We start from the raw sequence: 26,505 nt of genomic DNA on the forward strand, positions 1-26,505 counted from the left end.
GATGCATTTATTCATAAAAGCTTTTTTCTATATCTCCCTTCAGCCCATAAAACAACAATGTAACTTACGGTAAGAGCAGATTATTGGCAATACTACTCTTTTTAATCAAGTGCTTTAAAGATAAAAAAATACTGTTTCAAGGTAGTGCTTCCACAACAAGGGAGTCATCTCTATATTATTGTTGTTGATGGAGAACACTGACCAATTCTTAAATGGAATTAAGCAGGAAGCAAGTGACGTTACCGCTTTTTACATGGTGAAGTCAATACAAGTTAACTTTTCCAGTGATTGGAGATTATTCTGAATGCTCCAGCATGTGTAAAGATCACGACAAACCATGTGCTTTAAAAATGTAGTGAATGTAATCAGTGCCAGATTTATGTATAAGCTAAACAAGCTATAGCTTAGGGCCCCACTTTCTTGGGGCACCCCAAAAAAAATAAAGGAAAAAAAAACTGGATGCACATTTCCAAAATATAAGATAAAAAACAAATAAAATAAAACCTACATACAGCAACAGTGTAAGTAAGTAATGGGCCCCGCCTGCTAACCTGCTCCCTAAAATATCACTGGTTTGCTCATTTCTATATACAGGGTACCATATAGCATATATGCAACGCAAAAAAGCGACAATTTGTTGTTGACAAAGGACAGCTGGACATGTAAAGGGCTCCATTACCTTCAGTAGCTTAGGGCCTCATCAAACCTAAATCCGGCCCTGAATGTAATTCAGAACAGCTTTGATAATTCCCAAAATTTTAGATAAACCTACCCCCCCCCCAAAAAAAACCCCAACTGCTTAAAAATGTATATAAAACCTACACAGAGAAACTGGCCCTGAGTTACAGTTATTCACATTTGGTACATGCAGTCAATTGATCTCCCTTCTCTGTGATACAATATCCCAGAAATGCCTTTTTGATCATCACTTTGTTCTCCAAGGGTGGCTTCTAAAGAAGTTATTAGGGAGAGATTCAAAAATGCTAAACACACCTTTAAATCACATGGTTGGGATTCTTGGGATTCTCTTTCAACTAACTGCAGCTGTGGCATCCCCCGACCTGGATCATGATCACAGCACAGGGAGGGGTTTATCTACTAGTGCCAATAATGGCTATATTTGAAATACAGTTGGCAGTTTCAGAGGGGAGAATTTTGTTGGGGCTGTGGCAGGGAAAGAAAAATTTCTCCCTGCCCACCCCCAACCCTAATGGTTGGTTCTAAGGCAGCTCAGGCTTGTCCTTGGAGGCTATTTGCAAAATATGCATGGTAACTGCATTCACGCAATTAACATCACGTCTAACTTGCCCTGTATGTACAAAAGGCAAATAAATGTGTCAGAGCCAAGAAATAAGTTTTTTTTAAAAAAAAACAACAGTTAATCTCCACTTCTCCCTCTTCTCATTAAGGTAGCTAGTACTACTGGCACAATAGAGCATGTTGAATTTTTCAACTTTCAGATTCCAAAAACGAGCAATGCTGAAAAGCTGTATCATAACTTGGGGATTCAGAAGATATTTTGGTTAAATTTAGTTTTGCTTGGTGTATAACTATATAAAGATAAATGCCTTTTTATATCTTACAATGCAACTTCAAATAATTTTAAACTTGTCCTATTTATAAAAAAGTGGGGGAAATGTAACAAAATAATGTTGTATGCTTAGTAGGATATGTTCTATGCAGAGAAACCTAAAAATTTATTGCATTACCTGACATTTTCAGAAAATTTAAATTCTTTGGTTTTTCCGAGACCAAGTTTATGTGGACCATAAAGAAGTAGATTTGCCAAGCTAAATGTTGTCCAGTCACAAAAATGATAGCAGGTTTGAATTCACCACATTGAAAAGCATATTTTAAAGACCCCTCAATGAAGAAGTTTGCAAAAATTAAGTTTCACCCCCTAAAATGAGACCCGCTACTGGTGCAATGAGCGGGAGACAGGTTGCTGGTGTCACAGCATCACAGACGATTGGCCAATGAGATGCAAGGGCAATTGGTGATGCTGAAGCTACCTTGGATGGGGCTATTCCAAAGCATCTGCTAGAACCCAAGGGCTAAGGGTGGTCACCACACACCCAGGTTGTGGGTATGGCCCTCCAGAATGGCTTGTGCCAGGATGGCCCCCTAATCCACAAGCAAATCCCTTCTGGTCTCCCATCCAGGAGAGCTGGAGGCAAGGGCCATCAGTTGGGCAGCCTTATAGCAGGCTCTTTGCCCTATGCTATCATGATCGCAACCAATAAAAGTTGAGGTTTTTTTCCCCTCCCCTCCTGTCTGCACGTGGTCTCTGCTCCCCAAAACTCACATCAAATCAATATTATAATCAAAATACATTCTGTTTCGGAAAAGCTTAAGATTCTGATAACGTGTGGGATTTATTCTCTCCCCCCCCCACTTTTTTTTTTGTCTGCTGAGATGGCACAGTGGCAATCTGTACGAAAGACAGCAAACAAAGAACGAGAAAATTCAAGGCAAGGAAAAAGCCTGTGTGAGGCCAAGATTCCAGCATCTTTTACTGTCACAAATACTTTCCACATATAGCAGTTCCTCTGTATCTTCAAATGTTCTGGTTGCCTCAGAAACAAGGCCAGGATGTTTCACATAATGAACGCCCACATACAGTATAATAGAGGCCGCATTCATGAAAACTCCCACGTCTTGACAGTCAAGTGCAAAATAGTATTGTTAACACTAGTCCTGGCATTTATAAATATTTAGCTATTCAATGTTCAAAGAGACCCAAGAAGCACAATAAATATATTGATATATGCTGGCGTGCCAATGATTGGCAATTACGGGGCATGGGGGAAATACACAGAGTTGTATCTAGGGATAGCAGAATGTGCCACTTTTAACAAACCCAAGTCCTCATGAAAATCCATCAGCATTTTGGTGTGAATTTCTCCTAATATATGCATCTTCGCACTCAAGTTTGCCTAATATACATATTTTTACCAGAGCAGTTTTCCCTTATATGATACATTTTTTGTGCACATTGCTTGGTGAGAGAACTGCACAGCACACTTCAGAGAAGTGCAAATTTCAAAAAATGCTTCAAGTCATGCACATATTGGACGCACCTAAAACTGTTACAGCCTGTACTCCCACTCTGCAACACTTGCAAAAGGGTACATCTTACCTTATTTCCTTGAATGCCTTTTGGACCAGGCTCACCTGGAGGGCCACTGATTCCCTTTAGAAAGATAAAGAAAGGAGAATTTTGACTTTTACCAATAAGCATGTTATGCATAACCTCAGGCACAGTCTCAGTAATAAACACAAACACAAATAAATATGTGTGTGGATCCTTGCAATAAGAGAGAATTCATAACTGTGTATATTCATTTTCATTGTAAAACTTTTTTATTCCCTTGCTCTTAGTTCAGGGGAACTTTCCAGCTGACTCTGACCTTCTTCTTTGGTGATCACTTATAGCCACGTAAGATTGTCTTTCATGAATACAGTCTTAACAGTGAGTCCGTAAGTGACTGTGGAGGCCAATTCTGGATCCACACATCCTTCCACAGTGGGGACATAGGTTTCTGGGTGGGAGTTGATCATGGTGAGGATTTGCCAAACGTGCCTTCCTTTTAGCTCGTTTCTTCCTTTCGTCCAGAGTTCGTGCTTCTTCAAAGTCCATGATGCCTTTGGTAGAGGCTATTCTCCAATTGGAGTGCTCACAGGCCAGTGGTCTACACACTGATAGTACCTTTCAATACAGACCCCCAAACTTCCTATTACATTTGAGATGAAATAAATATAATATAAAATGCGGGGGATTAGAATAAGAATAAGAATAGTATCCAGAGCCAATTAGCCCCAGAAGTTCAATGTGAATTTGAAGGAATTGCTGGAATCTGGCTAAAAACCATTCAGCTTCTTGGAATATCTTATTACTGTCTTCTTGTCTTATTGACATCCTGAAGGATTTCAAGTGAGTAGGAGCCAATAACATGCGATCAGTTAAGAAGCCAGAGCAAAATAATATTACAGTCAAGGCAATACTAAGATGTGTACATGCAGACATGTATAGAATATATATGAACCCTCTCCTCTATCTCTAAAGACATGAGCTTGCACACTCAAAGATTTCAGTATTTACAGAAGAAAACTGTGTATGTACATTGTCAGAAATGTTCTTGTCAGTCAGAACTATCCTGTGGGTGGGGAGAGAATCAGATTCTGGGGTGAAATATCGGTTTGTGGGAGGAGACTTCTCATGGCTTAACATCAACAAGTGCAGTCTCAGAATGAGCTGCCGTGCAAATGTCCAGGAAGACAGTTCCAGGAAGAATATAGGGTGTTCAGACATTACATTCAACAAGTATACAATGTGGATATACAGTAGTTGAGCTGTACAGATCAGCTAAAGTACACAAGCCTTGCTATGATTCTGTAATTTCAATTTCAGTGGTATTTCAGGGACATAGCTATACAACAGTGCTATAAGAAGAACTCATCAAACTTTCCGGGAAATCCCTGCTTAAGTCTTGCCTGACGTTATCACTGGTGCTGTTCAGTAGCAGTCTGATTTTCTACCATGGGAACTCCTCTTGATCACAACAAAGCATTTATGGAGAAATACTAGACATTTTTCTACTGGAAGAAAAGCTGAAGAATTGGCAAGGGAGGGGGTTCAGCAGTTCCACTGAGAAGTCAAAAATGTTCTCACAGTTCTACTTTAAGCTCAGCACTGTAGCTGCAGAACAGGACACTGTGACAAGGAGGGGATTGATAGCAGGTTCCCCTTGAGAATGACAACTTTTAAAAATAAGCACACAGAAGGAAAGCTGTACATTTCAAGAACAGAACAGCACAAAGTTCTCCACTGCTTGAGTTCCTCAGATACAAAGGATATGCTGCCACTGAGCCATATAAGAACATAAGATGCCTACTGGAATAAAGGCCCAGCATCTGGTTTCTTAGCAACAGCTCATCAAGTGCCTCCAGGAAGCCCACAAGCAGGGTGTGAAGGCAATGGCCCTCTCCTGCTGTTTCCCGTATCTGGTATTCAGATATATATCTTCAGATACAAATAAGTTTTATCTATTTTTATTGCTTGCCTTTATATCCCATCCATCACTTTGATGATTCCATGGTAGGTGCCAATGGGTTATATCTCACCAAGTGTTACTCAAAGTAAACCCATTGTAATCAATGGGTCTATTTAATTAATTTCAGTGTGTCTGCTCTGTCTTAGTCAAATTTAAACCAATTTAAAAAGCTACTAACAGTGTTTGTGGGACAGAAACACACACAGAGAATGTATACTCAAACACAATGTAGAACAGCAGTCAACAGCCATTAACAAGACCTTCCCCCACAAAAGTACAGCAACAATAACCAAAATCATTCCAGTAGCATTACAGCAGCAGATATAGCCAACAGAATTTCTCCCATCAGTTTTCACTAAAAGCCTGGGAGAATAAAAACGCTTTTAATTGTCATTGAAAGATGGACATAGGTGCCATCAACCATATTCCAGAAGGGAAGGAGCCTCACGGTGCTGTCATGGAAATGATCATATCTTGGATCATCACACAATGTACCTCACTCAATGACACAATATGCTTTTTTTTGTTACAGCTATAGAGTCATATAAGAACACTACAACACTGGATTTTTTATTGTTACTCTCCTTCTCCCCCCAAACTCTACTTTTCCAGCTGTAGAAGCCATGCTGATTTGTCTTTAGCATGACTTGTTCTTCTCATATTTACTTATTATTGCGGGAGAGGGGGGTGAACTTTAACAATTGATTCCAAGAAATGTAGTTAGGCCAGGCACAGGCAAACTCAGCCCTCCAGATGTTTTGAGACTACAACTCTCATCATCCCTAGCTAACAGGACCAGTGGTCAGGGATGATGGGAGTTGTAGTCCCAAAACATCTGGAGGCCGAGTTTGCCTATGCCTGGGTTAGGCTGACAAGTCTGTAATCTCCTGGCTCTGCTCCGCCTACCTTTTATAAACTGGCGTTTATCTACCTATCTTACAGTCTTCTGGTAAGGAGGCCCACTGTGGCGCTAAGTTGCATATTTTTGTTAGCTGATCAATAATTTTGGTTTCGAGTTTTCAAAGAGCTCTTGGGCATAAGCCATCTGGCCCTGGTGACTTACTAATTTTTAATTGTCCACTAACTTCATCCCCTTGACATTTCTATTCAAGTTAGTTCTGAGACAGAGCAGGGAAAGCCAGCAAGCAACAACTGATGCATTCACAGACAAGACAGTGAGGTGATAAAAGTACAGAGGCTGCATCTCTTCAGGCTTTGGAGAGGGAGGAACTCGCATAAAGGGCCATTCAGTCATGTATCTTGAAATGTAGGGCCGGCTCTACCATTCAGCAGAATGTAGTGGCAGATGATGCCAGGCAGGCAGTGGTGGTGAACTGTTGTAGGGCAGACCTGTGTGTACAGTGATGTGTGTGTGTGTGATGTTGGAAGACAGAGTTGGGTGTGGTGTGGTGTGGTGGAAGATGCTGTTCTATCACAAGTGTTCAACTGCTATCAGTCCAGTCATATTTTGCACATGGAACAGGAAAAGGTGCCACCTAGTTCTGCTGAAGTATAGCCCGGGCACAGATTGACCACCTCTAGCCAAAGAAATCCACACATCACAAGCCAAATGTCCCCTGGAGTTGAATAATGCAAACGAATAATAATCTTCACATAGAATTAGGTTGTAAACAAACTTACCTGAGGTCCTCTCGGTCCCTTTGGGCCAAAAGGGCCTTCTAGCCCCTGTTTAAATAAAACAAAAATAGAAAGATTAATTGCAAGTTCTGATTCAGCCAAGGCTCACTAAAACACTTCTTAGCTCTCTCCCCGCAGCTGTGGTTGCTGTTATCGGTACATATAGGTGTTAGGCAGATTTGCCTAAATTTCCCCTTTACTGGTTGCTCCTCCATGCTCTGTCCATTTCAGATCTCTGACCTGAAACTAGGGTTTGTCAGTGGGCTACCACAGCCTTGGCCAACCTAGTCATCTCCAGATGGTTTGCACTACAACTCCTCTCTGCCCCAGGGATGGATAGGAGTTGCAGTCCAAACCATCTGGTGGGCATTAAGTTGGCAAAGCCTGGTCCAGTAGATCTATGTTGGGAAATATTCAGCATCATGTAGCACACTGCACTCAAAATATAAGCAGCTTTAGCTGAATGTGCAAAGGGGGAAACAGGACCATGGTAGCGAATCCCAAACCCATTCCCTGTACAGTTGCACACGCTAAGGTTCTCAAAATGTAGCTGGTGAGGCTGCTGTTTTTTGTTTTTGTTTTTTGCAGGGTTCCTCATCTCATGTACAAAGCCTGCACAACATTGTATATGGCATAGGCTGTGAAAGGACCTACAAGAGCAATTCTGCTCCTCCCCATCTCCATTGTTCCCCTGTTTGTTGTCATCTGAGCAGGGCAAGTATTCCTGGGGATTGTTACCCTCTAAGGAGGGAAGGAAGGGGGAAACAAAGACTGCTCAGCACCCTTAGGCAGTTAAAAATCTCAAAGTTTCTGGGAGGAAGCCATGACGATTTAAAACAGATCAATCGCAACACATATTTTGAACAGACATCAATATAAGCTTCTCTCTTTTTAAGTTGCTATTCAGACCATGCAAGACCATTTTCTTTCTCCTAGCAATAATGCCTTGGTTTGGGAATGGAGTCTCTGACAATGACAGTGTATCTGGATGGCTGGAATATCGGTCTGCAGCAGAGAAGAGGGAATGAAGCAGGGCTTCTCAAAGAAGCCACTTCCATCCACAAAGTGTCACCTGGCAGCAGTCATTCCATCAGCCTGCCCCAGGGGGAAGGAAGGGGAGCAGGACCCGCCACCCACCCTGCTGAGAGACCAGCAGCTTTTGGCTCTTGTTTTTCTCCAGCTGTTTCCATTTGATCTGGTCATTAGGGGGGAAAACTCTGAATGGTAGCCAATTAAATCCCACCCAGAGTAGACTCATTGAAATGAATGAACCTGAGTTTGTCACACCCATTAACCTCCATGGGTCTACTCTTGTGTATGGCTAATGACTAAAAAGTTATAAAGTCAATCATTCATATCTAATAACTAATGCTGGAGTTTGCTATTTTTTTTCTTCCTCTCAATCCCCTTTTCTTTCATGTCACATCTTTTAAATGGAAAGTCCGATTACAGGGACCATCTTATCGCTCAGCTTCTCAGGGAGCCTTCTTTGACTGAAAAGGAGGATAAAAATGCTCCCAGACAAGTACATGTTTTCTTCCATCCTAAAATCAATCATTTTCTAGGCTAAAGGAGGGGAGGGATGGGGGCCGGGATGGAACTCTGTGGTCAAAATATGTGCCCTTCTCTCTTGGGAGCATCCCTCTCGTCCTTAGCTTTAGCCCCAGCTGCTTGCTATCTCAAGTGGCCCCCTTTGAACTTGTGAGCCGTTGGGCGGGAGGAGTGGGCTCCAGCATCAAGGAAGCAAAACCAGCAATGGAAATAATTACAGCTAAGCTTGGCCTCTGCAGACTTGTGCACACGATCCACATCCAACCTGAATTCAAACAGCCAGCAGTTATTTGCATTTTCAGCTAATATAAAAGCTGTACCCTCCGCTGACTGCCCTTTAGGGAAACCCAGAATTCTGGGCAGTGGGAAACACCAGTAAACACTGATGAATACTATGCAATAAATCTCCCTCATTTCTTTCTCTTTTTTTACATTTTGTTGGGACACCCAACAGTACAGTCAATTATACTGCTGTGCTGATCTTTCCAGATCATAAATGTACTCCAGAATATTAGTGCTGTGTGTCCCAATCTTTTGCTCTGTGCTTCTGCTGTGTGTTCTCCGTGTCTGCTCATTTTCCACTGGCATGATTGCTGCCTCTTATTCTTCTTTCTTTCTTTTTAAAAAACCTCCTCATTCATTTTTGGCAATGCCGCTTCATCTCCTGTTGTAAGTGGGAATCCTGTGGGTGATGAGAACTTTGGCCTGTTCAGAAGTTTCTGCAAGTGCTTAATCCATTATGGCCTTTTAATCCTTTACAGATGTTCAATGCCTTCTCCTTCCTTGCCCTCAGTAAAAACAACAACTAAAATGCTATTTCCTTACATTTCTACAATCTCGACATATGGTCTTTATGTCCATTTCCCCCCCTTTCCATTTAAACTGCCAGCTGCTAACTAATTTTCTTTTAACTTCACACATGTGTACATTTCACATCCTCCCTTACAACGTCTTCACCTGCTACCCGTGTAAACTGACATTGCTGTATGGAGCTATAAGAATCTGACAGTTCACATGGATTCCTTCTTAGCAAATTAAAATAATTAAGCACTAGTTTTCTCTCTCGTCAATCACAAAAACCAGACTGAGCAAACAAAACAGGCCAATCAAATTTGAGTCTGGATCAAGGATGAGGAACCTGTGGCCCTCCAGATGCTGTTGGACTAGAACTCCTATCATCCCTGCAGATTGGCTATGCTGTTTGAGGGCTGCCAGAAGAGCAGCAACATCTGGAAAGCCACCGTTCATTCTCAATTCAGACTGAATTTGAATTGTTTTATATTTATACTGGATGTAATGGTTTTTGGGTTGCCCAATTCCGGCTCATTGTTGTGACCCATAAATGAAGTAGTGACTTGGACATTAGGTTGGAGGTTACAGTGTCACCGGCCTAGGAGATGGACCAGGTTCCTGGCTCCAGGCCTGATGCTAGTGACTGGTGAAGCACTGAACCAGAGGCTACAGGCCTGATCAAACAAACCCCATGACACCGGGACCATCAAAGGTTCCTTCTCCTGGACCTGAGAAACTGAGCACCTTCCTCACAACTTCAATGGTGTAGGTGGGAGCACTCCAAGGAGGAGGTCTTGTCTTCAGCAACTTAGCCCTAGTTCTCCAAAAGGGGGCAGAGTATCTATTTAAGAAATTTATATACCTCATGTTTCTTACAGCAACAAAAAAGCCTACAAAATTTAAAACATAGGGTGGTATTCCATTATTTTTTGCTCAGAGGACACTCACTGAAAATAACAGACCTGACTGCACTATATATTTAAAGCACTGTGATACCACTTCAACAGTCATGGCTTCCTCCAAAGCATCATGAAATCTGTAGCTTGTTAAGGATGCTGAGAGTTGTTAGGAGGCCCCTATTCCCTTCACAAAGCTACCATTCCCTGGGACTGGTTGTTAAACTACTTGTTGACTTGAGTCCATGGGAGACCACTAATGGCCCCAGTTCACTTTCTGTCTGAGATGGAGCAAGTTGCTCACCAGGAGCTCTCTGTGGTGCTTCAACAACCAACCTGCTTTGCTTCCTTGCGCCCCTTGAGCTCCTCCATGGGGCAGAACATGACACTCTTCTATTTATGTATGTTTGCTAAGCACCTTTATTTTTATAAGCCACTTCAAATCTAGAGCGGTATGGAAATTCTCAATCAGGCCAAGGAAAGCCTGTTCAGGCAGCAGAATCTCAAAGCAACCCATAGAGGTCTGAAACAGAGTGACTATTGCCACAGTGTTCCCAGAGAATCAAACTGGTCCATTTTGATCGATTGGATCCATTTCTCTTGATGAAACACTTTCAAGTTAACAATTAACTAACCTTCCACCAACACCGGTAGGTTGAATGAGAACAGTTATAATTGCCTTTTGCCATTTTAAGAAAAACACTCTTTGCATTTTCACACAATGTTCTGAACAGAATTTTGACGCAGCTTGTATGTATGCATATGGCAAGTTGCTTATGGTACTTACTCTGTCTCCCTTTAGTCCTGGTGTTCCGCATTCCCCTCTCTCACCCTGCAAAAAGTATATATTATTGGCATGATTTCATGGTGATGATTCATTCAAATTTGTTTTTGTATAGGAAGTTGAAGTGTCACATTCTCTGGTTATTCTGACAATCTAGATCAGGGTTGGGAACCTGTGGCTCTAGACTACAAGTCCCATCACCCCAGACCACTGACTATGCTTGGTGGGGCTGACTGGAGTTGTAGTTCAGCAATGCCTGGAAGACCAGAGGTTTGCTGCCCCTGATCTAAATTATCAAAATTTCAATCTGCCTGCCCTGTGCTAATAGGGTCATTCTGCAGCTTAGTTGCTAAGTGGCACTGAATTTAATCGTATATGGCTGAAGTCAGGGGTTTCCTGCTACTGTTCTGTTCTTGTTAAAGAGAGAGAATTAAGTTGTTCTGAAGTTTCCTGACCGGTGTGTCCTCTAAGCCTTCTATTCTACTAGTCCTTACCAGCCTCTTTCAGTCCAGAGCAGGATCCTAAAGAACACAATACTAATACTCTGAAGAAGCTTACATTGCAAAAGACTCTAGCTTGTGAAACTTTATGGACTGTATTCATATCTCTTCCTTCTTTCATCTGGTTCTATTAATATGATTATTTTACAACTCGTCCCCTATATTTGTAATGCATTGTCTTTGTAGACATCTAATTATAAACTGCTTAATATGGCAATATAAGTAAGCATTTGTACATCATCTCACCTTGTCTCCCTTATAACCAGCACCTCCCTATTAAAAGAACAGAATAAAGTTATTTTAACATGACTAATACAATATCAAGAATATGATAAATAGATATGCTATTTAATCAGCATGGAGGGCAGAGTAATAACCTGGTTGTAGAAAGAATGAAATGTCATCCTTTGAAGAATGTGTGTGTGTGTGTGTGTGTGTGAGAGAGAGAGAGAGAGAGAGAGAGAGAGAGAGAATAAGATGCTTCTGATCTTCACACAGAGCTCTCTCCATTCATTTAACTGGAGGAAGGCAGTATTCATGCGCAAAGAAATGAATTAACAAATTGGCTCCCTTCATTAAAATGCAGACAGAAAGGAAGTGTTAGCATTAGCATTTCCACATGCAAGACAGGCTGCTATTTCTATAGGATAGTGAGGCAATGATTATACATCACATATATAAGCATTCTTCCAAAGATTTCAAAATCCATCAACTCTTGAAGGCACCTTTTGAAGACCCACTGTTTCAATACCACTGGCAACTTGATTTACATTGTGATTGTAGACCTCGCTGTTTACTATGATTAATATCCTCACCATTACATTTACGACCTACCGTTCTTCCAAGCAGGTCAAGGCAGTTAACACGGTTCTCCCAACACCGTGAAGTAGGTAAGGTAGATAGAGAGACTGGCCAAAGATTAGCCAGTGGATTTCATGGTTGAGTGGGGGTTTGAATCTGAGTCTCTCCAGTCATGGTCCAGCACTCTAACCAGTGAGGCTGGTTCATCTGGGCAAATGAAACACTGCCCCACCAATCTCAGTCTGCCTTTGGCCAGCCCCATCTGCCTGTCTTCTTAGGTAGTACCAGCCCAGGGGGAAGAACTGCCTATCAGCTTCCTCCTCCTCCTCCTTAGTCTCCTCATTGCCCTTATAGAACTCAGCAATGAAGAAGACAAAACTGTCATTAGTTGGCTCTTCCCACCATTAGCTCTGTCTCTAACCTACTGTTGGGCTCCCTGCCTTTCTCCTACCAGCTGTGGTTAGATACAACTCCACCTTGATCTTTCTTAGCCTTGGGCAGAACAGCTAAGTCTTGCATAGGCTGCTGTGACGTCTGAGATGATAAGTCAAAGGCGGCAAAAGGAGCTACGGTGATGGCTCTGCTTGCAAAGTCCCACTGTGACGAAACAGCGTATCAAAACATAGGACAGTTAGAAAGGAGACAGATTAAAGAACAGGGCTTGTGAGAAAGCAGAAACACACTTCACACTGAATTATTGGAAACAGCAATAATTCACGTACCTCTGCACCTTTTTCTCCAGGCTCTCCTTTCTCAGCCTCACCCTGGAAAAAAAGGTAGAAGCCAGTGAAAATATTTGGAAATATTATTTCCTTTTATACTACACTTACACCCAACTTTGACCATAGTCTTGTTAAAAATACAACAGTCAAGACCAGGGCATTTTTTTTCCCAACTGGAACTTGCTGGAACTCAGTTCTTGCACCTCTCAGGCAGGCCCCATTGCCATTGTAAGAGAACAAGGGAGGTGTTCGTGGCGATTTACCTTTTCTCCTTTAGTTCCTCGATCACCTTTATCCCCTCTGCCACCATGACCACCCTTGAGGGGACAAGGAGAGAGAAATATCATTAATAGAGTATATACCCTCTTTGTTTTGAGAGGACATAGAATTGCATAAGGTTTGCACATCCCAATTTCTGTGAATCGATGCAATTTTAGAAACCATTACTGGTACTGAAGTGCATGGCTCCAAAGCGGGGGAAAGTGTGACCAGGTGACCTGTGTCCATGCTCAGACAGCTGTCCGGGTCCTAAATGTTGATGGATAACTACAAGGTCCCTGCTTTCTCTCCCTTCCTACAGTTCTTTATCTTTAAACCACATTTGGACTGGACAGTCTGTCAAACAGAGAACTCCTTAAAATAGAGGACTGTACCCTGTAAAGCAGAACACATGGTCAGCCTAACTTAACCTGGTGCTTTTTATACTTTCTTCTTGAGTGAACAATTCCTCCTTCTTTTCCTTCAGGCACACTTAAACATATTATATTCTCCTTTAAGCTTTTATGTGTGGTAGTTTGCTTCTATAAAGTATAAGCAGGAAATCTGAAGGTTCCTACTGCCCATCAAATATACTCACAGGTGGTCCTGGAGGTCCTCGGTCTCCCTTCTCGCATTCACAGCTCTTTTGCTCACACTACGGGTTCAACAGAAACAGCAATGTTATAATTTCACCTTTCCAACTATGAACGTAATTGTCCCAAATTGTCCCAGGATACTAGTGGTTCATTAGTCTGGTGAAAACCTGATGCTATCCACCAGAAATGGAGAACTGGAGTTAAGTCTCATCGGCGATGTAATGCTGGACTTTGGAGGCTCCCATAATCAGAAAGAAGTTCTTACTGGACCCCAGGAGAAGGGAAGTGTCTTGTCTATTATATTATGTAGAGCTCTGGTGTCTGCACAAAGTCAGGCTTCAGCGCAAGGCCATACAGAAAGTGCCTGCCCTTCTCCTTAGCCTGGAACTTAAGAAGAAGAGTGTGATCTCCAGCTTGTCCTCACTCTTGGCTTCAGAGCCACTTGGAAACAGTGAAAGGTCTTGCTTCTTCTGAGTGCCTCTGAAGCTAAGGGTAGCATCGAAGTTGAACCCTGGTCCTTATGGGAACGCACACAAGTTAAGTGGCAATCACCCACAAAGACTGGCTACATGAGGCCCACAAAAGTGTGTTGGGTATGGGTATGGGTATAGCTATGGGTATCACAGTGTCCATGCACCAGGCAGTTAAATGCAACTACAATTTCTCGGAGACTGACTAGATGTCACAGCAACACAACCCATGTGCCACATTGTAGGTAGTGCAGATTTCTATTGAAGTCTGGGGGCAAGTTAAAGACAGGAGGGCTAGACAGGAGACATTTATTTGATGTGATCTTCTCTCAAAGTACTCCCCCCCCCCCAATTTTCAGATGACTATCAAAACCCCACTGGGAGAAAACTGGCTGAGAAGAATTGAACACGCATACCACACTACTGCCCACCTTACAGAGCAATCCACACCCCTTCTCACACTTGATAGGAAATTGGTAGATTGGTAGATCACCTGGATCCATGACATCTAGCTCAGCTCTCAACATGCAAAACTCATGCGCAGGCAAAACGCACATGTGCTTTTATCATCCTGCATCTTGCCTGGTTACACAGAAGTGCTTCCCCTGTGGGAAGTTTTGTCGCATGCAAAGTGGCCTTGATTCCCCAATGGAATGAAATCTTTTCTGTTCCCTTCCCTTGCAACTTCCCTTTCATGCCTCTGTTGGCTTCTTGCTTCTGAGAACAAGTCACTCCGATTCCCACCCCTGCATCCGCTCCTCTGGTCCCACAGGCCCAGGCAGCCACCTTGAAAAGGAGGAATGCTCCTGACCTTTAGTCCTTGCACAGCTGCTTGGGCCTCTCAGAGAAAAAAAACACTTCCATGTTGTTTCTGTTTGATCTATTCCTCTTAAAGAGATAAAAACTGCATACACACCATACATTTAAAGAACATTTTCCTCTCCCAACACTCGCGAGGAATCCTGGGAAATGTGGGTCAATCAATCCCTCTTGACAGCAAACTCTCGGAACTGTAGCTCTGGGAGGGGAATAGATACTCCCTAACAATTCTCAGCACCCTGAACAAACTACAACTCCCAGAATTCTTTGGGGGAAGCCACGACTGTTTAAAGGGGTATCATAGCACTTTAAATGTATGGTGTGGATGCGGGCTATATTTTACTCACAGCAGACCCATCAAAGTTAATTAACATGCCTAAGTTAGGTCCCTTCCTTTCAGTAAATTCTATGTAAAGCTTATTTTGTTAAGGGTGCTGGGAACTGTTGCTCTGTGAGAGGTAAAAACTACAGGTCCTGGGATTCTGTGTGGTGTGTGTGGAATGTGCTTTAAATATATGGTGTATACACAGCAAAAGATAACATTGGGGGGGGGGAGGAATTCCATGTTTATGCTGATCTGTGGATGATCCTCGGGGTCCTTTCCAATACTACAGTTCTATGATTCTATGATCTCAACTATATTGCTTGACTGCAGCTTGCTCTTACAACAATTCACTTGTCCCAGTATGCAAGGAGGAGAAACACACAAAGTGGAAATGGTATAAATGATGGACGAAGGCAGAGGTTTTTAAACTGTGGCTGCCAACCTTGCACCCAGAAATCTCCACGTAGTTGCAATTGGAATCACACCAGTAGCAAAACGCGCCTGGCACCTGGCTAATTTCTAACAACGCATGTGTCATTCAGTGGAATGGCACTATTGGGTTGTGTTGGTTTGAAAGAGCGCAAGTTGATGATGATGGTAGCGATGGCGTGTATTTGGGGGGTGGGACCAGCTAGAACATGGAGGAATCACATGATTGTGCACATGTGCACCCCTTTTTCTTATGAGGACGTTATCTTTTTGCAGGAAATGTTATCTGAGAATCAGCATATATTTACCCATGAAACGTGGGGCCTGCAACAAAATGTTGCAGTGCGCAGTGCTGCTGATCAGGAGTCCAGACACTCCATTTCATTCCTCTTCCCACCCAGTTCTCTCCACCCCCACAATAATCTAGCATGTCATGGTGGTCACAGAACATGTTCAAATCATTGGTCTGTTTTTGTGTGTGTCCCCTCATTCCTCCATTCTAAAGCTTCCCCCTTAAAGGTTTTTTCTTTTTTTGTACTTCAGCAAACCTTCCCCCTCATGCCTGTTGATACCTCACGGTAGTGCATGTGCGAATGGTGCTGTTTTGACTACAAAGGCAACAGCACTCACAACTTGAACACTGGAAATGGAAGGGATGATGGACATGCCACTGAATACTCAAAAGCTGATCAACTTACCCGCTCATCAAATAGAGTTGCCTGGAAGATAAAACAATTAAATATATATATGTATTAGCATGACATGCCATTTCAACTCAGATTAGTCTGGTTAACAACAATATTTATTTCAGGCACTTATGAATCGCTTTTCAGGTGAATCTCACAAAGTTGCTTTCATATTGGAAGAATAAGCATTGCTAAAACAATATCATAAAAAGTCAAGGTGCAGCAGGAAAAACACTTCTGGAAATACCGAAGTAAACCTGATATGATAGAGTCATTAGCTCTGTTTACCCAAACTTCATGGTGAGTATGAATATGTAAAATGGAACAGCAAGGCTCAAACCCAGCTGACTATTAGAAGATCAGAACAAATCCCGTCCGCCTCACTTATTCCTTTCTGTAATATGTTTTCTTCAAATGAGCCACCAGAGGCTCATTTCTTTATTTGCCATTTATGTATTCACAACTTCCACATCCAGTTCTCCCTTGAGAGCTTTGGTCTTCTACAATGTCTAATATTTCTTGCCGTCTGACCTTACCACATCCTGTTGTTCTTCTGTGTTTCTATTTGACAGCAAACTGCTAATCTTTCTCATTATGCCATGGTAAAATTAAGGGGCATAGCTCAGTAGTAGCGCATTTGCCTTGCTTGTAAAGAGTTCTGGGTTCAATCCCCAGCATCTCCAGATAAGAACATAATGAGAGTCTGTTGGATCACATATCAATGGCCCATCTAACCCAACCTCCTCACACTGGCCAGCCAGTTGCCTTTGGGAAGCCCACAAGCACAACCTGACCACAAGAGCATTCTCCCCTCCTTCTGTTTCCAGCCACAAGGCTCCAGTCACCTGAGCCACAGGCCACTGCTGGCCATGGGGGAAGATCTCCATAGGTTCTGCTATGACATACCAGCTCCACCAGGCCTCCTCTGCCTGCAACCATCATCTGCAGGCAGCCATTCCAGCAGTGGCAGAGCTGGGAAGCAGAACTCAAGTGCATCCGCTCTGCTGTGACAGGCCAGCTCCATCAGGCCTCCTCTCCCCTAACGGTCAACCCGGGGGCAGACTTTCCATCAGTCAGGGGAAGAGTTATGGAGCAGGGCTCGTCTCATCGCCATCAGGCACCTCCTGCCCCTGAACTGTGCCAGCTGGTCATTATGGAAACGGCTGTTTAGAAATTGGTGCCAGATTTGGGATTTGGGTTTTCCTCTTCCCTCCCTGTTCCCTTTCCCTTGTGTGTCATTTCCATTTTTAAAATTGTAAGCCTGTGGGCAGGGTCTGCCATGTTTTGATTGCATGTAAGCTGCTCTGGAAGCATTTTTGACTGAAGAATGGGGTACAAATGTTCTAAATAAATGAATAAATAAGACCTGACAAGCATAAGCCCTCTTTTCCCACTTGAATGTTCCCAATAACATGTGCTGCCCCATTCATATGTTAAAGTTAGCAGAAGAGTGGTGTGTGATCTGAATGGGCACAAGGCTGGAATGCTACTGTTTCAAGCCACTGTGTGTCACAGGAGCTGAGCAGGAATGGAGAGCTTACATAGCTAAAGTCATTCCTGGTCACCATATTGATTGAGTGACCATTTGATTTTTATTTATCGAAATTTATATACCACTGGATTGGGTTTTTTGTTAAAAAAACAAAACCCTCTAAGCTGTTTGGGGGGGGGATAAAATATTGAAATTACCAATAAAAAACAGTTAAAAACAAGAATTTAAAAATATCCAAAAGATGATTTTAAATCAACGGTAGCTGAACGAAACTTCTGCATGTTTGGATAGGCTTGCCTAAACATCTATGTTTTGAGCAGGTGCTGAAAAGAATACAGTGAAAGCGCTAGCCAGATGACAACACGCAGTGTTGATCCTGCCATGCTAAAACATTGGTTCCTTACAAGTCCTTCTTTCTTAATTATTCATTTATTTGCAGCCTTTGTATGCCACTTCATAACATTAACTTCTCTGGGTGGCTTACAGTCAATGAGTAAGAAAAACAATTTTGCTATGAAGAAGCCACCCAGAGTGGCTTAGGCAACCTAGTCAGATAGGTGAAGTACAAATAAAATACTATTATTATTATTAGGCATGAATCATACAATCAAAATAAGCAAAAAATTAAATCATTGCACCCTCAAAGTTAAAGAAAACCCCCTCAGATTTAAAAGCTGAGAGACCCAGGCCACATCAGGTTTTTTAAAAGGCTGAGGTGAACAGAAAGGTTTTAATCTGGCACCAAAAAGATCACCAGGCAACATTCCCTGGAATGGCTGTTCCATAAGTGGGATGCCACTACTTAAAGGGCCCTGTCGTTGGTGGCTACTATTGCTGTGGGATAGCTCAGTTGGTAGTGAGACTCTTAATTTCAGGGCTGTGGGTTCAAACCCTCTGTTGGGCAAAAAGATTCCTGTATTGCAGGGGGTTGGACTAGGTGAGCCTTGTGGTCCCTTCCAACTCTACGAGTCTATGAAACTATTACTAGAAGAAGAACCCTTAAAAAAATGTTACTTACCAATTGGTCCCGTATTTTGTCTGACAGGTTGGGATCGTTGAGGATGAGCACAGGCTTCCCGGGCGAATCGCCAGATATCGAACGCAGTTTGGCTTGATTGGCAACCTTCGAAAGGCCAATGGTGATGAATGATATTCCAAGGGCCCGGGCTGCTTCAGATATGCCCTGCACATCAGGAGACTTTGGGTGGTCGATCCCATCCGTCATCAACAAAGCCACTTTGACACCTATTTTACGGCCTTCTGTTTTGAACAACTGGGTAGCGTTGGAAATAGCATAATAGGAATACGTGCCGTGCCCGATAAAGGTCATCTTGGCGACTTCCTGCTTAAAGGTCTGCAAGTTTCTCCATTCGGTAAAAGGATGGTCGATTTTGACCGAACTGCTGAACTGCATGATTGCCAGTCTGAAGTCATACCTGCGGACTCTGGTGGGCTTCATGAGGAAAACCTTGTCGCTTAAGGTGGTGACGAACTCCTTCTGCTTATCAAACAGGACATCTTTTGCGCTTTCGGAACTGTCCAGGATGAAGATGATATCGATGAAGCAGACGGAAGCTGTGGAGGGCAAGATGGGACAGAGATCATTCAAAAATGGGGAACAAAGCCGCAGTGGGAGAAGACAACAACATGGGGTGGTTTCAAATAGAAAGGGAAGAGGTGAGGGGGATTCCAATCCAGTTATAGGTTCTTCTCATTAAATGGTGGAACAAGCAGGAGTCAGTGGTGGTCCTGCTTGTGGGTTTCCAAAGGCATCTGGTTGGCAACTGTGAGAACAGGACACTGGACTAGATGGGCAGTTCTTATGTTCTCAATTCACATGATAACAATAATATAATAGTAATAATAAATTTTATTTATACCCCGCCCTCCCCGGCCAGAGCCGGGCTCAGGGCGGCTAACACCAGTAAAATTACAGTAAAAACATAATAGGGAAAAAAACCAATTTAAAATACAGGTTAAAATGCAATTTAAAATGCAGCCTCATTTTAAAAGTAGCCCATAGATCAAAACCATAAGGGGAGGGAAACATAAGGGTCAGACTGAGTCCAAACCAAAGGCCAGGTGGAACAGCTCTGTCTTGCAGGCCCTACGGAAAGATGTCAAGTCCCGCAGGGCCCTAGTCTCTTGTGACAGAGCATTCCACCAGATCGGGGCCAGTACTGAAAAGGCCCTGGCCCTAGCTGAGACCAACCTAACCACCTTGAGACTTGGGACCTCCAAAATGTTGTCATTTGTGGCCCTTAAGGTCCTCCGCCATAATAGTATTGCTGAAGTAGGGATTGGAAGTGTTGATTTAACATAGGGCTGCAGTCCTTTAATATAGGAATGGGAAACCTGCTGACGTCTGAAGGTTCTCTTATTAGTTTGTGACTCCATGTAAATATCGTATGTTTTCTGATTGTGAATTAAGAAACAGTTCAACTGTGTTATATAAATATTGTTAGTATACTATTAGCCTTTGTGTTGCTTTATGTTTATCAGATCGTTCTGTTTTGCAACACAGGGAATTTTTTTGTTGCAAGACGTCTGAATGCTGTCGGACTACAACTTCCATCACCCCTGACCATTGGCTGGACCAACAGCTGGAGCTGTTGGGAGCTGGAGTCCAACAACATCTGGAGGGCTATTGGTTTCTCACATCTGCTTTAATATGACGTACACTTCATAGAATCAGGACAGCCGGCATATTGCTGAAGGCAACCTTTGGTGCACTGTATCTATTTACATTACAATGGCTCCTTCTGCTCTGTATTAAAGAAAACCCTAAGAAGTTTGCCTGTTATGTGTGTATGATAGGGAAAATGAAAACAACAACAACTAGAAATGAGTCAATTGCCTGAGCTGGATGGGGCTGCACTGCCCTGAAGGAGCAGGCATGCAGTCTGAATCTAGGGCTGTCCCGGGAAACCAGGAGTTTGTGCATTGGTGACTGCAAAATTGGATACCTGCAATGCACTCTGTATGGAGCTTTCATTGTGCTTGATCTAGAAGCTGCAGATAGTACAGAATGCTGCAGCCTAATTGCGGACAGGAGTGAGAGCCTTTCAGCATATAACCCCCCTCCTCGGAGATCTGTACTGTTTGCCCATTTGCTATTGGGCCAAGTTCAAGGTGTCACAACAGCTTGGGATCACCTGATCCCATATATGCCTTCTAGACCACTTTGATCTGCAGAACTGACACTATTGTAGGTGCCACATAGTACTAGCTCTGCAGTTGTAAGAAATCAAGCTTTTAGTGTAGCAGCAGTTATACTTTGGAACTCCCTGCCCATTGACACCAGACAGATGGTTTCATCATACTCTTTTCGGCATCTGCTTAAAACATTTTTGTTTCAGCAAGCCAATCCAAACATGTAGAAGTCACATGTGCTTTATCTCTTTTTAGCTACTGTTGGTTAGAATTGTCTCTTGAAAGTTTTTTAATACCTGGTTTCAACTGGGATTTTTAAAATATTTTTTTTTATAGTGCTAATGTTTCATTTTCCATTATTGTAAACTGCTTTGAGGTTTCCTTGCAACAAGATATTTTGTTTATTCAATAAGGAAATAAATATTCCAATCTATTCTGAAATTGTGGGTGTGCAATATGCATTTTCCAGTAGCACATTCCACCTGAAAAAAAGTCTGTTGAGTTTCTTTATGTGAAAGGGAACATGCCTTTTAGAATAGAATAATTATGTCCCTTGTAGTCTGGTCTTAATGGAAAACATGCTGTTCCCATAGAACTCAGGACTTGTTACCAAAATGATACAAAATCCCCATATATTAATAATTTGCCACTTTCCCTTGGAGATTATTCCATTGCGCTTGGAAACATTTCATGCAGCCTATAGCAAATTCTAAGAAAATGACTTTACCCTGAAGGTTCGCTTTTCCTGTTAGAGAACTTGGCTTCTGTCCCCTTCTTCTGTTTTGTCCATACACTACACAGTTTGTAGCAACAGCCAAAACCAAAAGGCAAAAGACAGAATGTTTTTTCCACATAGCGACGGGGATTCAAAAATCAAAGGGACACTTACTGCTCCTGCTAATAAAAACAAAAAGAGCTGTTAATGTCTCGTGCATATTAATAATAAATCTGTAACTACTTAACACACATTTGCTCAATGAATATAATGCAGCCTTACCACTGACCAGAGCCAGCACCCGATAAAAAATATTGGGGGAAGAACAGAAGGGGCGTAGTATATTTCTGGGAGGGCGAGAAAGAAAGAAAACAGCAGCATATGTTAGTGGCAGAGATGGAATGGCCATCTGTCAGGGATTCTTAAGCTGTGATTCCTGCATTGCAGGGGGTTGGGCTAGATGACCCTTGGGGTCGCTTCCAACTTTACAATACTATTATTCAATGAATCCAGAAATGGAGGGCAAGGAGAGCAAGTTCCTTGTTTGAGGGCATCCCCCCCCCCCCCCCCGTGCCGCCAATTTCCCAGGCTTAAAAAAAGAATAAAATTACTTCCCATTTTTAAAAATTAAAATTACGCTTAAATTATGATCATTATCTTTTTAAGCAATGTTCCTTCCATTGTTCTGCTTATTTGCTTTTTGTTTTTGTTTGCTTAATTTTATTTTACAATAATAATAATAATAATAATAATAATAATAATAATAATAATAATTTATTATTTATACCCCGCCCATCTGGCTGAGTTTCCCCAGCCACTCTGGGTGGCTCCCAATCAAGTGTTAAAAACAATACAGTGTTTAATATTAAAAACTTCCCTGAACAGGGCTGCCTTCAGATGTCTTTTAAAGATAGGATCACTGCTTATTTCCTTCACATCTAAAGGGAGGGTGTTCCACAGGGTGGGTGCCACTACCGAGAAGGCCCTCTGTCTGGTTCCCTGTAACCCTATTGGCTTTAAAACGATTTGTTTTAAGCTCTTATACTGCAAGCTGCCTTGTGTATACAGTTATACCTCAGAAGTTGAATAGAGTCTGTTCCGGAAGTCTGTTCGACTTCCGAAATGTGCGACTTCCAAAGCATGGCTTCTGATTGGCTGCAGGAGCTTCCTGAAGCCAATCAGAAGCCACAGAAGCCCAGAGGCATAGCTAGGTGGGTGTGATGGGAGCAGTGCACCCCGGGTGCCATCGGGGCACTGCATGGCGCACCCCATCCCTAGCCCCTATGGGCCCCTATGAGCTGTTTGCCCCGCCCCTGGGCGCCTTGCCCCAGGTGCCCCAGAAGCTTCCTCTGCCACTGCAGAAGCCCCATCGGACGTTCAGCTTCCAAAAGAACGTCTGAAAACTGGAACACTCAGGAGCCGAGGTACGACTGTATATGGTAGGAAATTGTGGGGAAATGTTCTAGCAGCAAGGATACTCATCGCTAAGAACTGGAAAACTCAAGATCTACCCACACTGGAAGAATGGCAGATGCAGCTGATGGACTATATGCAACTGGCGGAGATGACTGGCAGAATTCGAGACCTGGGAGAAGAAAGGATTGAAGAAGACTGGAAGAAATTTAAGATTTATCTACAAAAATATTGTGATTTAGAGGAATGTTAATAAGGATGCTTGGTTATAAATAATTGGCCATCACTAAATTGGATCGGAAATTGACGATAAATGAGATTAAGAGAAACAAAAATTTGTTGAAGAATTGTTACACCATATTGAATTGAGTGGTTATAAATTTGCAAATAAGATGATAATTTGCTTGAAAAAATTTATTAACGATGTAAGTGGGAGCGGGAGACGTGAGGAAGTCCAAAGAAGTTATGAAATTTTGTTAAAACAAAGCAATGCTGTTTATTATCTTTGTATTTCTTTTATAAAAAACCCTAATAAATATTTTATAAAAATAAAAAAAAGGAAATTGTGGGGAAATGTTCTAAACCAGGGGTTGACAACCTGGTCCCTACCGCCCGCTAGTGGGCGTTTCAGGATTCTAGGTGGGCGGTAGGGGGTTCTACGGCACAAGCTGAATCCTCCTTCCATCGAGCACTGGTGGGCGGTAAGGAAATTTTACCATCAAGAAAGATGCATTAGTGGGCGGTAGGTATAAAAAGGTTGACTACCCCTGTTCTAAACAGACAGACAGCCTTGCCCTTCTAGTTCATGAATTAGATACACATATTTTCCAGAAAGCATGATAAACGTTTCCCTTGGGGAAAGGGCCATAGCTCAGGGACAGAGCATCTGCTTTGCATGCAGAAGGTCCCAGGTTGAATCCCATGGCTTCTCCTGGTAGGGCTGAGAGATATCCCTGACTGAAACCCCAGAGAGCAGCTGCCAATCAGAGTAACCAATACTGAACTAGATAGGCCATTGGTCTGACTTGGTTTACATCAGCTTCCTATGTTCCTGTTGTCCAAAGCCGTATCAACCTTTTCACTTTTTTGAAATATTCTCAGGTATACTGTACCTGGCATTCTCCTACAAGAAAACAAGCTGCCCCGTGGTCTAATACCAGCTATTATAAACGCTGGAAATAATTGATGCAGAGAAATCACTTTAAATAGCAGGAATTAGCACTGTCATCCTATGCACACACTCCCCCGGAAGCAAGTCCCATTGAAGTGAATGGGGCCTACTTCTGAGTAGGCATGCATGAGATCGTGCCGCAGGTTACATTCTGAGATATGTGCAAAGTTCAAACTCTCCATTCTGTGTAGAAAACCTTTTGAGCCTCGCTCACCGCTTTATTACAATGCTGCTCATTTGGGTGCCTGAAGTGAGCATGCCTCAAAATTTCATTTTAACACACAGGCGTGTCCATAAGAATTCATAGGCATTGATTTTAATTTATGTAACCCCATATTTTAGAAAGAAAATTATTTAGCAACAAAAAGCCACTACTAAGTTTTCCATTATTATAGTATGATCTTTAACATAGTCCATGGGATGTTGTTTGGCATATGCATATTTGGTTAGATTTACAAGATAGATGAGCAGCTTGATTGAACTTACAGCCAAATCCTATGTATGTCTACTTAGAAGTAAATCCAGCTGAGCTCAGTAGAACTTAATCTCAGGTAATTGTGCATTAGACTGCAGCCTTATAATGCAATCCCGTACATATCAACGCAGAATTTAATTTCACTGAGGTTATCCTAGTAAAAAAACACCTCTAGCCTTAGCTGAAACTTACAAGAATATCTTAGAGAAATGCATTTACAATATATCACTAATATGAAACATTTCAACAATATGCTTCACTTTCCAATTCCAAACTTTCCTTACAGAATATTGTTTAACATCACCCAGTACTTTGATCTAATTAATTCATTCCCTCCCCCCCAAAAAGATGCAATACAATGTCATTTTAATAATATGACTATAATTATTATGTCATTTTGTTTCAAGTCCCATTTGAATTTTTTGCTAAGAAAAACAACTTCTAAAATATTGGTATCTTACCTTATAGAACACCAAATCAGCAAGCTTGGGAATAAATAGTCTGTAAACAAATATGAACTAGAAAATGCATTCCTAGGTTCGCTGGGGTTTTTGGTTTGTTTTTAAATACTTTTAAGCACAGCTGTCCTTAAATAAATAATTAGTCCTGATGCAAATCAGGGAACCCTGCATCTGGATTTTTCATGATCCTTTATTCATGTTTTATTAGTCCAAGTTGAATGCAGAGTGGTTAGGCATGCAGCCAGGTCTAGCAATCTGGGTGGGAGCATAAACAACTTTAAAGGAACAGCCATTCAGAGAATTTGCTATAGAGTTGGTTGCTGCTTGCTATTCAGTAAATGAAAGCGGTACTTCTTACAAACAACTTCCATTGGCATTTGTGCCTGTCCCTGCCATGTCTCCAAAGCGCACCCATGCTTATTATTCAATAATGCTTCCTGTATGACATAAGAAATCAACCACGATACTATGTGTGCATTACAGTGAATGGCCAAAATTTGGGGAAGGTTATAGATGAGCTTTGAAAACATCTGGAAACAGGTACACCTCTTTATTCACTACACCTACACACACACACCAGTGAATTCTAGCAGTTGCCTTTATGCCACAGGTGGGGAAGCTTTTCGGTGCCATCGGCCAGTCATTATCAGGATTGGGCTGCTACCTGTCAATCACCTGAGGGCACAATGGCTGGGAACTGGCATGCACTGCCAAAAATGGAACAGGTTTTAACTCCCACTCATCAGCTGCTGGTGTTAAATCCTGATGTCTTGGTTGTGTGTGCCAATACCAAATTGAAAGCCACACCCCTGTCCATCACCTGATATCACCTGCCTATGGGTGTGATATCAGCTTAACTGACCTATAGGCCAAACTAGAACCCCTGGCAGATGGGTGTAAGTGGGTGGAGCTATTTTTTGTGCTTAGAAGTGGAGCATGTCCACCTGCACACCTGTGCAGATTCAGACTGCTCATAAGGTGCTTTGGTGGGCTTCCCAGCCACTCTACTCAGATACACATTATCTTACCTGTGCATCAATGAATTTCACGACCTACGGAGGTACTTTTTCGCTAGGCTCTCCCTTGGGTTTGGTGTATTCTTCAACAGTTGGTTCAACAATTAGAACTGAAGGATTCTGCTCCCATGAATTATTTCAAATTATTTCAAAAAGAAACAGAGTTCACAGTGCTTCCAAAAACATATCTACTTCAACATTTTTCACTTCAACAGTATAAATTAGGGAGTCATTTTGTAGCTGCTACTTTGGGGAGCCTAAGTCCTTGGCCATCTACTGCAAATCATC

General features: G+C 42.3%; 1 protein-coding gene across 3 annotated transcripts in view; it reads right to left on the reverse strand.

Moving 5' to 3' along the window:
- The window catches only part of COL28A1 (collagen type XXVIII alpha 1 chain), a 67,530-nt gene extending 42,111 nt beyond the window's left edge, over positions 1–25,419 (reverse strand). The window contains exons 1-11 of one of the 3 annotated variants that reach the window (XM_081881901.1): positions 25,202–25,419; positions 21,694–21,860; positions 18,832–19,388; positions 16,334–16,354; positions 13,595–13,651; positions 13,002–13,055; positions 12,739–12,780; positions 11,462–11,488; positions 10,719–10,763; positions 6,696–6,740; positions 3,140–3,193 (exon numbers count right to left, since the gene is read on the reverse strand). In XM_081881901.1, the coding sequence (XP_081738027.1) occupies positions 3,140–3,193; positions 6,696–6,740; positions 10,719–10,763; positions 11,462–11,488; positions 12,739–12,780; positions 13,002–13,055; positions 13,595–13,651; positions 16,334–16,354; positions 18,832–19,388; positions 21,694–21,820 (1,029 nt within the window). In that variant the 5' untranslated portion in view covers positions 21,821–21,860; positions 25,202–25,419. Of the gene's footprint in view, positions 1–3,139; positions 3,194–6,695; positions 6,741–10,718; positions 10,764–11,461; positions 11,489–12,738; positions 12,781–13,001; positions 13,056–13,594; positions 13,652–16,333; positions 16,355–18,810; positions 19,389–21,693; positions 21,864–25,201 lie in introns of all 3 variants that reach the window. The other 2 variants (XM_081881900.1, XM_081881902.1) reach the window with 2 other exon arrangements.
- Between the last annotated feature and the right edge of the window lie 1,086 nt (positions 25,420–26,505).

The sequence above is a fragment of the Podarcis erhardii genome, assembly GCF_964252035.2.
Source record: "Podarcis erhardii genome assembly, chromosome: 12".
Taxonomy (NCBI): domain Eukaryota; kingdom Metazoa; phylum Chordata; class Lepidosauria; order Squamata; family Lacertidae; genus Podarcis; species Podarcis erhardii.